The sequence below is a fragment of the Populus trichocarpa genome, chromosome 6 (genome assembly GCF_000002775.5).
Source record: "Populus trichocarpa isolate Nisqually-1 chromosome 6, P.trichocarpa_v4.1, whole genome shotgun sequence".
Taxonomy (NCBI): domain Eukaryota; kingdom Viridiplantae; phylum Streptophyta; class Magnoliopsida; order Malpighiales; family Salicaceae; genus Populus; species Populus trichocarpa.
In genome coordinates, this window is record NC_037290.2 from 13328206 (window position 1) to 13345752 (window position 17547).

The 17547-nt window shown below is 32.5% G+C and overlaps 1 protein-coding gene across 11 annotated transcripts; it reads right to left on the minus strand.

Moving 5' to 3' along the window:
* Positions 1–3484: 3484 nt before the first annotated feature.
* LOC18100385 (receptor-like serine/threonine-protein kinase ALE2) lies at positions 3485–13925 on the minus strand. 11 transcript variants are annotated; one of them, XM_024604294.2, is made up of 16 exons: positions 13600–13925; positions 13140–13255; positions 12191–12310; positions 11816–12112; positions 11590–11724; positions 11392–11466; positions 11189–11281; positions 10221–10340; positions 8054–8128; positions 7861–7920; positions 7630–7737; positions 7114–7485; positions 6729–7022; positions 5956–6345; positions 5591–5834; positions 3485–4697 (listed from the first exon to the last, which is right to left on the minus strand). In XM_024604294.2, the coding sequence occupies exons 2-16, from the start codon at positions 13225–13227 to the stop codon at positions 4016–4018; spliced, it is 3153 nt and encodes a 1050-aa protein (XP_024460062.1). In that variant the 5' UTR covers positions 13228–13255; positions 13600–13925; the 3' UTR covers positions 3485–4015. The 11 variants fall into 11 exon arrangements, with proteins under 11 accessions (XP_024460062.1, XP_024460065.1, XP_024460063.1 ...); XM_024604297.2 differs by lacking the exon at positions 13600–13925 and having other exon boundaries at positions 11590–11718; positions 13140–13587; XM_024604295.2 differs by lacking the exon at positions 13600–13925 and having other exon boundaries at positions 11189–11278; positions 13140–13587.
* Positions 13926–17547: the final 3622 nt, after the last annotated feature.

Here is a 17547-nt window from a genome sequence, read left to right on the forward strand (position 1 = left end):
ACATTGTCTTATTGAAAGGTAGCCTATAAGGCATTGTATTGGCCAAACATAGGTTCAACTATCTATAGGTAAGATTGTTGGGACATATAATTAGCATGAGGCTATATATATACCTATGGAGTAGGTGGTATCTCATATGTGATCATGCTCCAATACTATTGTGTTTGCATTGTTGGTGTGTGGTACCTAAGATGTGGTTGGGAACTTCCATACATTCTTATTAGAGTGCTTGTTGTTGAAAGATGCCCTAACATTTAGACAAAAAAAAGTGGAAGATCATTTTACCTTAACTCATTCTAAATCTAATTAAGTTGATTATTCATAGCCTACATGGTTTTATTAAGGATCATGATGTTATTATGGTAAGTTATATTTTTTGTACTCTCCATCTCAAACTAAATGACCCTTAAATTTGTATTAGATAACTTTATAAGTTGATAGAAAGAAGATTCTTTAAAAAGAGTCAAATATGGCTTATCAGAGTTTAGCCATATTGGTTGTAACCACCTACTACACTATCAATTCCTAAACAGTTATATATGTGATGTTATACTAAAGATGTAGGAATGTCAATATACCCTCTAAAAGTTAGTGAAGGCGATGACATTAAGAATAATGGAAAAGTTTTAATATATATATATATATATATATATATATATATATATATATATATAAAGCATATATGGCATGTCTAATAAGGGTTGCTTAATTGACTCCTATATTGGCAAGTGGCTATCGAATTCTTCATGGTCATAAGATTAGCCTCTATCAATTGCATGTACTAACTGCTTATTAGTTATAATAATGAAAATTTTAAAAGAAGTTTTTAGGCATGGTGACTAATATGTTATTGTGTTAACAATCAGGTCCCACTGAGCATACTAATCTATTAATCTAATAAATAATATTGATGATTGATCACATGCCAATTCATTAATTGACCATTGATTTTCTTATTTCTTCCTTTCAATTAGGAAAAACTACAATTAAGAATTTAATCTTGAGTGGAGGCAGATAACAACCTCATAAATCAAATGAAATATAGAGCTTTCTATTTAACTTTAACATATTATGAAGAAAGAGTAATGTAAAATAAACTAATTTGTATAAAAATGTAAAGAAAACGAAAGAAAATATAAGTTGTAAAGGTTTTAAAGCAAAATAAATTATGAAAGAAAGACAAATTATAAAAATAAATCATTTTTATAAAGCAAGCTATTGTTTCTAATTACTAGATAACCTTTTTAATATTGTTACAAGGATGGAATCCTACGCTAACCTCAATTTTTATCCATATATAAACTATTTAAAGCAAATCATAAAATCACAATATGCATCCTAATATAATTTGCATTCCTATCAATATATTGATGGGTTTCCTGTAACATATAAATACAGTGAAAATGATAATATATATATATATATGATTTTCATGGATCCCGTTAGACAATCTAGGGTCATTTAGAGTTTATGTGAAGATTACTTAACAATGAGTTGTCGCAAACCACAAGTCATCCAAGTGTCTCGCCTCTAACAATAATCCATACAAAACACCAATGAAAAATCTCTTAAAACCTTTTTAGGAGAGAGGAGTCATTATTCCTTAAGTGATAACTCTTTTTTTTATACTCTATCTATTTTTATAGGTAGATAGTGTGGCCCATTAGGTTCTTAAAATGAAAAACTTAATAACCCTATAAACTTAACAAATCTATTTATAAGCATAACATCACACTTGATTAATTATTCTAATTTAATTTATAACTAATAGTTCTTCATGTGTATGACTCATTAGATTCCTAATAAGTTTTCCAAACATAAATCATAATCATAAAAAAACTAAAATAAATTAATTAAATAATTAAATTTATTATTAATTCAATAATTGATTGATATATATATATTTGAAGATCAAATGCTCCGTCAAACAATGTGCATGATCCCCCAAATATTAGGAAAGTAATAAATGGTTTGATTTAATTTTTCAATGAGTAGTTTCTTAGTGTAATTTTCATCTTTTATTCAAGAATGTTCTGATTTAGACGTTATAGCATGAAATATATATACCTTGTCAAATCATGTTTGTTCTTAATATCATAGCCATTGAATATTTGAATAAGATTTGAAACTCATTTCAAATCTCATTTTACCTTACGCAAAGATTTCATAATTAATATTATTTGAGAACATGTGAAACATTTTCTCTAATTCATCTAGGGTGATGAATCCTCTCTTAATTTCTCAAATACTTTTATATAGTTCATGATATACTCAATATCTACTTGTTTGTTACCCCTGATTAGAACAACGAGTAGTCAGGATTAAAGCATAACATTTTCTATATAAAATAACTTAGTGATCTCAAGTCTAAGGATCACTTATATAACTGTCACGTGAGCCTTTCCATAAACACAAGTGATCTCTCTGTATGGAATTCTCATACAGGTCAGCTCGGTATACATGTCATCTAACAAGCACCTATATATTAGCTCTATGTATCTCTCATACCTCAGCTTACAAGAACAGCTGTTTCATTTCATAATGATATTTCTCATACCTCAACTTACAAGAACAACCACTTCATTTCATAAACAAAAGAACATAATATGTATCAATCTCAACAGCTCAAATTAATGTTTAGTCTTAATAGAACATTAACCAAAAAAATTTAGAAATAATATTTTAATACAATAGGAATCTCATGATTATAACTAGTTTATAATTTCTTTTGCAAAACAATTTTGATCCAAGGACTTTATCTTAACTTTAGATTTACTAATCAAATATTATAATCATTAATTAAATATAAAAAAATATTAAAGATAAAAAAATCTTTATTAATAATAAATATGTTTTTACATAAAAAAAAATCAATATCATGTTTAACCAATCAATTGGCTACAAAGCATATACACAAACACATTTTCTTTCTGACAATCACATATTTCCTAACTAATTTGTAATATTTATCAATGTAATTAAAAAGACTAATATTCAAAATAAAATTTGATCTTCTAATCAATCACACAAACTCTTATCTCTATAATCAATCTTATCTCTATAATCAATTGTTTTTTTTTCTAGGTTGGTCTTGACTTCTAACTCTCATAGTTGATTATGACTTCTATATTTCTTAATTAGTTGCTTCCTGTCTTCCCTAATTGACTTGAACTATTTCTAAACCAGTCAATCTTACTATTATGGATCAATTTTAGCATTTTTTTTTCTTGTATGATAGTGAACAACTAACGTTATTATTTATTAGAAAATAATATAAAATTATTTTTAGAGCTTTACCTAACAACTTAAACTTTTAAGTTGAGACCATTTTAATATAATATCAAAATCTTAATGACTAAACAATTATAAATTCAAATTTCATCACATCAATTTTAATTAATTAAATTAATAAAAAAATTAAACACAGAATAATCATGAATATATATAAGTTTCAAATCAAAAAAACTTTCACTTAAAAGATCTATTCGAGTAATATAAAATTATTATTGAAATCTCATTTAAATTTTTAAATTAAAATAATTCTTTAACATATTTAACAGACAACTATGAGCTCTTTAACTTGATTTCACCAAAAAAAAAGATAAAAGAAAGTCTAACAGACCGGAAAGCAGGAAATCACCTGCACTGGTGCATGGCAACTTTGAAGTATTAAAGCTGATACTCCATTGAATTCATATATATCCCATGGTTCACATCGTCGTGTTATTGCCGCAATTCCGCCATTGCAATTGAGTATAGACAATGAATGTCTTGTATGGGATCATGTCCTGTTTACATTCGAACCTTATTTAAAACAATGCTGCAACTGTCCTGAAGTGATGGATTCTGGCATTCTGCATTCCACGATAATCGCTTAATTTTCAATTCCAGGCTCTTGCAAGGCTACCACCCATTCTTGTTCCTGTGGACGACTAAATGCTTGCTTACAGTTAAGAATTTGAGATTAAAAACCGGGGAAGTCAATGTTCACAAAACACAAGGGAAAATCTAGCTCTCAATGTGAACCTGGCCACATTTTGAAGATGGTCCCACGTTCACTCACAGTTTCCCCCGTCAATCTCATTTTTCGCAATAACTCTCTGCCCCTTACCTTTCGCAATGGACCTGATGAGCATCTTCTCAATGATCCACAGCCTTCCCTTCCATACCCGACTGATGTACTGAGCAAATCTGAAACTGGGAGTCCCCTTTCAATATCTGGCTCAGAATCATAATTAAGGACTAGGGCGTGATTTTGGAAAGCACCGCGCAGCTGTCCTGAGACAGCACTGACCTCCGCATCCATGTCAATAGACAAACCTTGACTGGAACTTCTGGAATCCAGTTCCTTTGCCTCATCACACTCATTAGATACTAGTTTCAAGGCCTGAACAACCTCACCCATAAAAGGACGGTTCGATACCTCTGGTTGAACACACATTGATGCAATAGCTGCTACTTTTGCTACACTATCAAAAGGCACATCAGATCCTAGAGACGGATCTATAATTAATTTCAGCCCTTCTTTACTTGTTAGAAGCGGACGGGCCCATGTAACTAGATTCTCTTGACCAGGTGGCTGGGACATATCCACTGGTTTGCGTCCTGTTAGGAGCTCAAGAAGGACTACACCATAACTGTAAACATCACTCTTCACAAGAAGATGGCCAGTCATTGCATACTCTGGGGCGACATACCTGGATGAAATATTTATTAAGCATATTGAATCATCAAATTCAATAAAACACCAACACAACTCAAATGCAGGAACTTAAAGTAAGCTATAGATCAGCTTGGAGGTCGCTTAAATGTTAAAACAGTGTCTGACATATCCCTGTCTGACATTTAAAAAAACATAATTGAGCTGATCCAAGAAATATTTTTCCCCTAAAAAGGGAAACTAAAAGCTACCTAGTTACAATTCATGCAGGTCAATATAATCATTACCAACCAAGATGTCTGGTTTCAAGAACATCCAAATTCAGAAGTTCACCTTGGCATCATTTCAACGAGCTTTAATTTTATTTGATACGGATACATGTAATTTATGGACATTCAAATCTATTTTTCCAAAGACATGTTATGAATTCCAAATAGCTGTTTGTATGTATGGTAGGTCAGCATCTCAGTCATTAGAAGAGCTTAAGAGAAGATCCTGCACAACAGAGATCTGGACACAGGTGCTATGCTTCATAGATGTTCTACAACCATCTAGTTAGAAGACAATGTGGTGGCAACTATTGTACTTTCTAGAACAAGGAGCAGAAGCTAACTCGTTTTGTACCTGTTGTACCTTCTAAAACCATAATATGGTCATATAGAACTTCTGGCAGCAGAATCTAAACCCGGGACACCCAGCAACATCCAGAATGCTGAGCAATTATGCAGATACATGGATAGTATGCAATGAGCATGTCACCTCCATCTATTGTTCTCTCAGAGCTAGTTACCACCCAATACATGATTAAGGTATGACAAGCTACCAACCATGGGCATTACCTTGTAAGGCCTTAGTGTTATGTGTCTGGTGGAGTCATTTAACTAAAGTGATATGATAGGATTTCATGAAGTCTGGAAGATGAATTCTTACCCAAAAGTTCCCATGACACGTGTTGATATGTGTTGATTTTCCTCATCCAAGGCAGTCCTAGCCAAACCAAAGTCTGAGACTTTTGGTGTGAAATCGTGTTCCAACAAAATGTTGCTGGACTTGAAGTCCCTGTGTATCACACAAGGGCTTGAATCCTCGTGTAGATAAGCTAGACCTCGAGCTGCACCAAGTGCAATCTTGATCCGAGCATCCCAATCAAGAGAAGCAGATCCTTTATCAACCCCTGATAAATAAACAACATACAGACAAGCATATTCATGTTGTAGGACATTGACCCTTTTTTTTTTTTTAAAGAGAACTTTCTCTATCCAAATATGAGTACTCAGAAAGAGCAAGGGTGCTACCATGTAGATGAGATTCCACACTGCCATTTGGTATTAGCTCATAGACCAAGCTGCGTGAACGCTCCTCTGTGCATATTCCAATCAACTTGACCAAGTTTCTGTGATGAAGGCGGCTAAGCATCTCAACCTCTGCCAAGAATTCTCGACCACCTTGCTGATCATCTCTCTTTAGAACTTTTATTGCAACTTTGGTCCCATCTTCTAGAACACCACAGTAAACACGCCCAAAGCCACCCTCCCCAAGTATTCTTGAAGCATCAAAGCTATTGGTGGCTCTCTCTATGTCACTTGTGCTGAAGGTCTTAGCAGATCCTGCATACGCTGGAATACTAGATCCAAAGGATAATGAGGCAGAACTAAGACCACTTCCAACCAATGACCCAGCAATACCTGGAAATTGTGTTTTCCCTTTTCATTTCCAAATGAAGCAAGACTTTTGAATTGTTCATATTTCCATATATTACTAAATTAAACGTATTAGAATAGAAGCACAATGATTATCTACTAAAGCATGTTAAATGCACAAGGAAAACATGTAAAATATGAAACTGATATGTGAAGTCCAATATATAAATAACATATTTGTATAAACTTGGAATTTTTCAACATTCCATAACTTCTTTTTCTCTGTTTTACCTTGTCAAGTTCCATCACTGTGCTACCTAATCAGTCAAATTCTGAATGTTCCATAAGTTTAATGTTTCACTCCTTAAAATCATTGATTCCTCGAGCTGATAGGCTAAACTGCAACAGGCTTTAAATACAAGTATTACCTGATGGTTTCACAACTGAGGGTGGCAAAGGCTGCAGGACTGTTTCTGATTGACTAGCACGGTCTCTATGTCTAAACAGCAATGCCCAAGCAACAGCAGAGAATAAAACTAGTGCTACAACACCTGACAGAGCAATAATAGCAATCACGCCATGACCAAGCCCATTTTTATGCTTCCTATGTACATCAACCCCTAGGGGCTTTATTGTCCTTGCATTGTTGTCATCACCAGAATATGGCCCATCATCAATTATAGCAATTCCAGAAGGTGCCAAATGTGGAGATGGAGGTAAACCTATAAATGAAGCACTTTTAGATATATATCTAGGAAAAAAATAATAAAAAGAAAAAGAAAAAATTGTTCACGTTAAAAAGAACTCTTATACCTAGATAGCGCACATATAATACTTCATAGTCACCAAAAAAGGAAGGGTTTATAACCACTTGTTTGTGCCAAAATCTTTGATAAATAAAAAAGGCAGTTGTATTATCAAATCTTTCTCCAAGGGGAACCAAGTCAACGAGGATGATTGTCTTCTCTGGCTGCTGGCTGGCAGCATTGGCCCCAATAATGTGAACTTGGCTTTGTTTCATAAAAACGCCAGTGGCAATTTCCTGAGCAAGCTCTGAGACTAAAGGGAAAAAGGTATACAGTGCAACACTAACGCTCAGTCCTACTTGCATGGGCAAGACACAGCCACATGGTGACCCAGGAGGAGTATTTGTGTACGGCTCTGTGCACACAGTTGCTGAACAATCTGCAGATTCGATGAGCACGTGCATTACATTTAAGATTCGATGAGCATATGCATTACATTTAGGACGATAAGGAACATTATAGGGACAATATAAACAAACTTTAAAGTACAAGAAGAGAAGCACGTAAGCACATATCTGTGTACCTTCATTAGGAGGTGGAGGTGGCAATGTGTGGAGTGGTGGCAGGGGGGGCATCTTGGGAGTCCTTGAAGAAAAGCCAAGAGGAGTAGCTTCAGGGGAAAGAACTGGCACTTGGAAATGTAAAGATAATCAAAAGGTAAGCTATTGAGCATGTAATGAATGAAATAAGTAAATGTAATGCATAATGAACTAAAAAGGGAAAACAAAACGAAATGAAGACAAGCTTTTCTTACTTTTTGTCCAACCAGATACTGCAGTTGGAGAGGGTGAAGGAGCAGGTGAGATATTGGTCACTGGTTTAGGAAAGGGGTAATGCGATGCATTAATTGAAGAATTTACCATACAGGAACTGCATTAGAAACTGAAACGACCTTCAAGCTACATGCTCTAAATATAAACTACTAAAACAGTCAACTATTATGATACCTGGAGAACTAAGAGGTGGAGGAGCATATTGTCTATGCCGGCTTATTGGAAGAAATGACAGTGGGATGACTGGTCCTGTAAAGGGCATCAAAACACAATCAAACCAAATATCTGAATGTTAAGAACATCGCTAACCACATGGTTATCTAATTTAAGAACTTCTCAAGTGATCTTGTGTTAGTGTATATGTCTTGTAACTAATCAGTTGGTTACACGTGACATTGATTTTATTCATGTAAATATATTTAATTTTAATAAAGACTTTATTTATATTTAATATTCATCAAATATTTAATTAATAAATATAATATTTAATTAATGAATCTAGAGCAAATATAAAGTTCCTGGAACAAAAATGTGTTGCAATGAAAATTATAAAGTTGTTATAATTATGAGATTCTTATTGTATCAAAACATTGTTTCTAAATGTTAGTCAATACTCTATTAAGACTAGACATTAATTAGAGATGTTAAAACTGATATATATTATGTTCTTTCTTTTATGAAAATAAACAATTGTTCTCATAAGTTGAGGTATGCAGGATACCTAGAACTAATATGTTGATGTTTTTCAGATGACATGTATACTGACCGACCGGCATAAGGATTCCATAAGGAGAGATTACTTATGCCTATGAAAAGTCTCCCGTGATGGTTGTGTAAGTGATCATTAGACTAAGATCATTAAGTTATCTTATCTAGAGAATGTTATGCTTTGATTTTTCTACACGTTGTCCTAATAAAAAATAACAAACGAGCAAATATAGGATATAACATAAACTATATAAAGATATTTGAGTAGTCAAGAAAAGATTTATCACCCTAGGTGAATTAGAAAAAATGTTTCATTTGTTCTCAATTAGCATTGATTGTATATCCTTGTACAAGGTGGAATAAGAGTTTCAAATCTTATTCAAAGAATTAATGACTATGATATTAATAACAAACATGAGTTGACTTAGTAGACACACTCCATGCTATAATATCTAAATCGAAACATTATTGATGAAGAGATAATAATTACACTGAGAAATTGATCATTGAAAGGTTAAATCAAACCAATTATGACTTTCTTAACATTTGGAGATCAAGATAGGTTGTTAGATATTGTACTTGATCTTCAAATATAAATTAATCAATTATTGAATTAATAATAAATTAATTTTTTTAATTTATTTAATCCTATTTTATTTAGGATTGTAATTTATATTTAGACCAACTTATTAGAGAACCTAATGAGTTAAACACACAAGAACCATTAGTCAAAAACTAAAATGGAATGATTAATCAAGTGTAATTTGATTATAAATAAATTTTAGAAATTGAGGATTATAATGTAATTTATATAGGAAATTACAATTTTAGACCTAGAAAAATCAAGTAGGGACTTGGTTGAATAAATTTCTAAAATTATCCTGAAATAATATATATGATATTATTCAGGAAGCAAATTGATATTTTACCATATATATGGTTTTCAGGTTTTATTATAAATAGAATAGTATATCTCTTATTTTCTATACAGTAGTAAAAAATACAGAAATTCCGTAGGTTAAAAAACACCTGAAAAACACAAGATATAGCAATCCCTTTTTCCAAAAAAAGGTTTAAAAAATTTACCACTAGTAGTTTGTGTAGATTATTGTTAGAAGTTAGACACTTGGACAGCTTGTGGTTTGCGACAGCCCAACCTTAAAGCAATTATTCAAAGCCAAAAAGAACATCTAATCTTTAGATAATTTTCGTATAAACCTTAAACAACTCTAGATCTGTCTAACGAGATCTTGGAACTCCCAAAAAAATTTAAAATTTATCATTTCCACTGTGTAAATGTATTTCGAGAAACTTAACACCTTGTTGTTTTAAAAAGGGAGCAAATGTTGTATAAGAGAATGAAGGAGCAAAGTCACTTATCTTGCTCCTTTCATAGTTTTGCTTATGAAAGGGGATAGAAGGTGAAGGCGCAAGAGAGTGATGCCATTTATCTAGAGGTGGTTTAGGGGATGACAAAGGTGAAACAAGAGACTCATTAGAGTGTGCCTCACGGCTTTTCGTGAAGGAGCTTCAGCAGAAAAAGAATTGGCAAATTTTACCGTTAAATTCCAAGACTTCATACTAGTGCTTCATATAATTGATTCTGGTGAAATTTTCTTGCAAGAAAGTATACCTTTAGCTGGAGAATGACTCAAGGGAGGTAAAGTTCCATTTGGTTGTGCAGACACTGGAATTCCATTTTTTTTATGGTCAATGCTTGGGGTAGAAGCAGAGGAGTAGGAGACATTTGGACCTGCAATGTTGTATGAGAGAGAATAATGTGTAACATTGCCCAAGTCTAAAGAGTTTGCATATATGAAAATAGTTCCAGTAAAACTATCTGGAATGGCACCTAGTCTTGTAATCCATGTGATAGTCATCAAGTCATGCAGTGCCAGTGCCACATCAACACAAATAATTAGTCATTCAAAAGGCAAAATGATTAAAATAAAGAGAAAAGGTGAGGAAATTAAGTTTTCATGTTGCACAAAAAGGCCTTATTTATGATATGACGACAAGAACATAGAAGATAATCTAGTAGCTTTTTCCGAGTACACATCAAGTGCTTTTCAAGGACACGGTCATTAAATTTGTACAATGCAACAACATTTGAAATAATTAGTCATTTCAATTGGGAAGAATGATTAATAAAAGCAAAAAGAACAAGAAAATGAGTTTTTCATGGTACTCAAAGTGACCTTGTTGAATGTGAGTTGAAAAAAAAAACAAAAAAGACATATCTAGTGGCTTTTTCCAAATACACATTAATTTTTTTCCAAGATCATGAAATAAAGCTGCATTCCATCAATTTTGGAGATTGTAATGGCAATTTTCAAACTATTATTTAAAGCAGCATTATCATTTTAGTCACATTGACCATGTTTTATAACAGGCCTTAGTGACACATCACTATAAATTAAGCAAAAGAAGGTTGCTGAGAGAAGACTTTTGCCCATTCCTTCGGCCATGGACTCTCAATTGAGACATTCATTGTATTACAAAGTTCAGCAGACATTGAAACTGAAGATGTGGAATGGTTCAATGCTAAAGGAACAACTTCACAAATGAAAATAAATTTGCAGTTTTTCTCTCTAGTAGAACCTGATAATGTAGAAGGAGATTCTCCAGGCATAACTGGGTGGGTTGCTGATGAATTTTGCGGCATTGCTCCAATTGGTGATACAACTGGAACTGCTGTTATCAAAATAAAAGAACCAACATAATTCATTAATTTGAAATTTCGGAAGGAAAAATTAAAAGAAAGAAAGGGCTTATTCATATATATTGAATGTATCAAAGCACACCAGATGGCCTTGCTGCCGGTGCAATTGGGGGAACTGCTGGATGATTTTGTTTTGATTTCCTTGATGGAGACACAGCTGATATCGAGTTTGGAAAAAAAAAAAACAAAAAAAAAAAACAAAGGAGAACAAGAAAAAGAATTAGGAACCTGTTGAAATAGATTCTACCAGAAGAGTCACAAAACAATACTAAATCTATACCTGGAGCAATTGATTTTAGGATGGGAGCACCGCTGAAAAATATATCTTTTTTAGGGGAACTTGGTGATGAAGCTTTGGGTGCACTTGATTGGCTGACTGTTGAATTTTTTGGAGACTGTCCTGAAGGTACTGCAGCTAGAACCAGACATTGTAACAAAGGCACTTGTTATAGAACCAAAGTCAAATTGAAATTACTCAACAAAACAAGCATTAGAAAGTTATATACCTGGAGCACTCGACACAGAGACAGGAGTATGCCTAACTGGTGCCTCTCTTCGATGAGCACTTGGCGGCTTGGGTGGCTCATGCCCTTGATTAAGCGTGGGTGGAGGAGCTGTATTATATGTTGGAGATACAACTGAAATACTTGGTGACAAGGATGGTACATGTCCTTGAAAAATCAAGGGAGGAGTTGTTACTACTGGAGGACTAGGGGAATGTAATGGTACAAGCCCTGTGATTGTTTGGGGAACTGGGGCAGATGTGATTGGCGGCAATGCAAGTGGGGAGGGTACATGTGACCCTGTATTTTCAAACCAAAAGTATCATAAAATGATCTCGGGATTAGTAACAGTTTACAGTGATAGTTTATGCTAGTTACCATTTGTCTGAGACTCTGAGCTTGGTGCACTGCTTCTGAATGGCTGGAGTTGGGGACCAGGTGTTCCGTCAATTGGAGAAATATCAGAAACAATTGCTGGAGTTGGGGATATCTTGTCACCTGAAAAAAGATTGAGTACCAGATTTAAAACAGCATATATGAAACTCGGCATTTATTGTAAGTTTCAAACTAAAATATTCAATTTGAAAAATATCAACCAGAAAAGACACAAGAGCATAGTTCTTAACAACATTAGCACATATGATTTGCTTCTGCTAGTATCATGAAGCAGAATTTTCTTTTTCTTATGGGGTTAAGTATCTATGTTTTTCTAGTCTATGTATAGGAAGAATTCAAATGACAACTCATTAGATCTACACTCTATTGATTTTAAAACTCCATAACTTGGATATCTTTGTCCTTGAAGAGAAGTATTATACTATATGAGAAATTTTTAACAAATCAGACTGCGGGCAAGGGAATCAAAGCAAGACGACATATCAATGCAGCAGAAGAAATGCCGCTGAATTGTATGAAGTTCCAAGAACCATCAAAACTATGGAAGCAGCTCACGATAATTGTTGTTGTAATGCATTTCCATAGTTGATCCGTGAGCGGGACTATGGAAGAGAACAGATTGGTATAACTATTAGCTAGCTCCCTTTGGTGTCTCAATTACATCTACAAGCTCTGATCTACGGTTACAAAATTGAGGGGGGAACATTTTTATTAAGTTTTTGGTTTACTACTAGTAAACAATCTCAGATCAACAAAGACACCACAGTCCGATTTGGTTCCTATAAACTCTTATATCTATTGTCAGCTTCTTCACATTACCATTGGCAACACGAAGTTTGATAAACCCAGATAAACAAAATGATTGCTTGATGAAAAAAAAATCCTAATTTAATCCAATTCTAACAAAGAAGAGTAAAGATCATAAATTTACCAGTAGATCCTTGAACTGTGAAAACAAAGCCAATGGCACAGAGTTTGAGCAGCAGCTGAAGAATGGCTGGCACCATAACCAACCCCATCCCATCAAGCACCAAGATTTCAAAAAGTCTACAAGGCCCTCCTCAAAAATCACAAAGCAATTGAAATTAAAACAATAATAACTAAATGGCAAAGAAAGACTAGTTTTTTTTCTTTTTAGTTATGATAATAAGACAATGGAGTGAAAGATAACTTGAAGCAATAACAAAAAGGAGGTTAGATTGGATTATTTAGCAACCACACACAAGCTTTGTAAGGAAAGCAATTATTCATAAAAACCCAAATTTATTTGAAGTTCATGCTCCAAACTTTTGAAGATTGACATGTATAGTAAAAAATATATATATAAAAAAAAAACTGCTTTCACTGACATGAGTTTAGCATTCATTCATAAACACATTAACTAAACTGACCCCAAAATAAACCCAACAGAACATGCTAACTGGGAGCTGTGCAACAGAAGGCAGAAAAAGGCTTGGGTAGTTAGGTGGGGCAGAGAGGGGGAGAGAGAGAGAGAGAGAAATGTGAATTTTGGTTAATGTATAAATTAAATTAACGGGGAAGATTAGATTTGAGTGGTGTGTTGATGGGAATTAAATGGAACTTTTTTAAACTTCAGGATTGTGTTAATGGAGTTGCTTAACTCCATTTTCTTGGTTTCTGTCTTTTTCGTTGATCCTTTGAGACAGTGACAGTGAGAGAATGAGGTGTTTCAATGAGTAAACAAATCTGACACATGACTTCACCTGTGTTCTTCATTTGCTACGCATGTGTTGTAAAAGCATTTTAAAAAAATAATAATTTTTTTTAAATAATTTTTTTATATATTTTAAGATTATTTTAATACACATAAATGCATTATTTAACCTACATGTATGTGATTGGTCTGGGACCTCCACCTGCTGCTGACCTTCTAATTCATGGCACATGATACAAGACAGTATAGTCCATAAGATGCACGTTGAATATCCTATCGTTAGCATGGGCGCATATGTGAGTTCAAAGTTATATAAACAGTGTTGATGAAGGATGTATGTTCTCTTAAACCTCACTATTTTCACCTTCTTTATACGTATAATGGTAATGGCCTCTTTCTTAGCACCATCGTTTATACCCTCTTCTGCGTAAGCAACTCTCGTATCTGTTTGAGAATGCGATGCAAACAATATTTTTAAAAATTTTAAATTTTTTTATATAAAAAATTAATTTTTTTTATATATGTTTTACATCGTTTTGACGTGCTGATCTCAAAAATAATTTTTAAAAAATAAAAAAATATTATTTTAATAAATTTCAGCACGAAAAGTTATTTAAAAACTATTTGCACCAGACTACTCAGTTTTCTAAGGAGGATTTATAACAAGTGTCAGCATCATCTTTATCAAGAATTTTGCAAACTAAATGACTCTTTTTGTTTGAAAATCATGAAAGTTATTTTCTTATTTTGGAATCAAATTACAAATTTTATACATGTTTTACGTGTTAATTGGAATTTTAAAAAACTTTAATCAAAAACCTCTAAATATTAAGAGTATATATATTCTACGTGTTAATAGCTTTTTGTTCCCATCAAATCTTTAGAAAAATTAGTTTAACAATAAAATTGTTTGTTTTTTCTTTTATTTTTAAAGCATGGACAATCCAATGTTTTCTCGTAATCATTATAAGGCCGAAAAATCATTTTTGTCTAATGTATAAAGCCTGAAAATCATATCTTCGAGGTTTAAGATTTAAATTTTAGAGCATTTATATAAGAAAAACTTTGATGATTGACGACGTACCATTGGTTAATAGTAAAAATAAAATGCCAAGTTAAATTTTCAATTTTCAAAATGGAAGTGGATGAGGAGATCCTCTCTCATTGTGGGGGAGGAGGACAAATCCAAGATTACTTTTGATAGTGTGGGGGTGATGCCCATAGTCTCCTAATCATTGTGGGGTGGTGACAAATCACTATTTTTCCTCCTAAGTTCATTTATTCGTATTGTAATTAATGAAATGGTTGAATAAATAATACAACTAAAATATTAAGAGTTGGTTTCACTGTTAATATAAACAGTTAAACAAGTTAATATATATTTTTTAATCATTTGCTTATAAGTTTTGTGTAATAATTAACGTGCAAGAATAAATATGAGATCACACGTTTGAGACTTGGAGGAGCCATATTTATTTTACCAAAAAAAAAATTAACAATCTAAATATATTTTTTTTACGTTTTAAAAATTTTGTATTCAACTCTAGGGGTGAGCAAAAAAACCAATTAAACCGAGAAAATCAGAAAAAAATAACCGAAAAACCGAACCGTAAAAAAAAACCGATTAAAATTTTAAAAAAACCGGCCGGTTCGGTTCGGTTTCGGTTTTATAAGCAAAAAACTGAAAAAACCGAACCAAACCGAGCCAAAACTGGAAAAAAAAAAACAAGCCAAAACCCAGAAAACCGAGCCAAATCGGAAAAACCGAGTCAAACCAGTTTGAACCGGTTTTTGTCCTAAAAAACCGAACTGAACCGAAACCGGTCGGTTTGAACCGGTTTCGGTTCGGTTTTGGTTTTTTTAAAAAAAAATTCAGTTTGGTTATTTTTTTTATAAAAACTAAACCAAACCGAAAATGATGATCCATATCTAACTCGCAACAAAAATACAAGTGAATAAACTAGCCTTAGCTTAAAAAAAATAAAAACTAGGATAATTATTTAAAAAAAAAAAAAAAAGAAAGGAAAGTAGGCAAACCAATGCGTGTAAAAAAAAAAAACCTTCTAGCTAGAAAGAGTAAAAACAAAACCTTCTAGCTAGAAGTCGTACAGGCTTTAAAGTTGTAAATTATTGTTTAACAAAAAGACAACTATTTGCCTGTTGTCCGGATGCCATTTTCTTTATTCCAAGAACCTTTACCGTCCAAAATTAATTATTTCTTTGCCATTCTTTTTTTTTAATAATTAAAAAAAAAGATTCTGTCATCTATGCAAACAACCCCCATGTGTAGTTTTTACACGTTTCTGTGAGGGATTTAAACATGGCATGTATAAACTGTCAAAGAGTAGAGCAATTTATAAGATACAAAAAGAAAAGTCAATTTTAATAATTTAACAAAAAAATTAATCCCAAGATTTAAACTCAAAGGATAAAAAAGAAAAGGGGATTCAGCGATTAAAGGATGTCCTTGTTTTACGTGGACAAACCACAAATTATCCCCACAAGGATTTCTGGTGGACCATTCCTGATCGGAAAGCAAAAGGGTCATCGTGAGTCATGTGTTGGAATGTTATATATTCATAAAATAAAATTATTTAGAATTCTTTGGGATTTGTTCAATTAATTTAGAGTTCCTTAGATATTTATTATTTAAATATTTGATTTTTTTTTGTTTTGAATAATTCTTTAAAGACTGGTTTATCGCAAACCACAAATCATCTAATTATCTGGCATAAGAGAGAGATTGTTATGCTTAGAATGTTAGCCTTTTACTTTGTGATTTATCTGTTTTTATGTCCAACAAACAACCTCTTGAAAAATAAGAGGTATATCTTTATATTTATAGGGAATTCAAAAAAGCTTATAAACGACAAAATATATATTTGCACATTAAATAATATCCGTATATTATTTAAGAAAAAAATTAGAAATTTAATCAATTAAGTCCCTACTTGATTATATCAGGACTAGAATTATAATTCTTGAATTAAATATATTCTTGTGCTTAATTTCTAAAATTAAATCCAATCAAGTCACACTTAATTAATTATCTCATTTTAATTTCTGACTAATGATTCTTAATGTGTGTGACACATTAAGTTACTAATATGTTGGCCCAAATATAAACTATAATTCTAAATAAATAGAATTAAATAAATAAAACAATTTAATATATTATCAATTTAATAATTGATTAATTTATATTTGAAGATCAAGTGTATCGTCTAGTAACATGTCATGATCCCCAAAAAAATCATAAGATAAAACACGCAAAAGGTAAAACTAGTTTCTATTTTTGTAAAACTAGTGCGGTAAACATAAAAATTTGACGGAATAACATCATTTTAAAAAATATTTGACGAAATAACATAGTTTGATATTGTAGCACTTTGAAAGCACGACAACTTAAGATATTGTGCTTTGAAAGTGCGACATTAATTAAAATTTCAACGCAACACATATCAAAAAACACAAACCAATTATTTTACCGTGACAACAATGAGTCACCACTGTTTTTGCCCCATTGTCAACACCAACAATTGTACCGTGGACCACCAACAAAACCAGTAGGAGCACCACCACTAACCAGTATTTAAAAAAGCATCGATCAGGAACATTTTAGGAATAATATTTTGATATAATAAAAATCTCATAATTATAACAA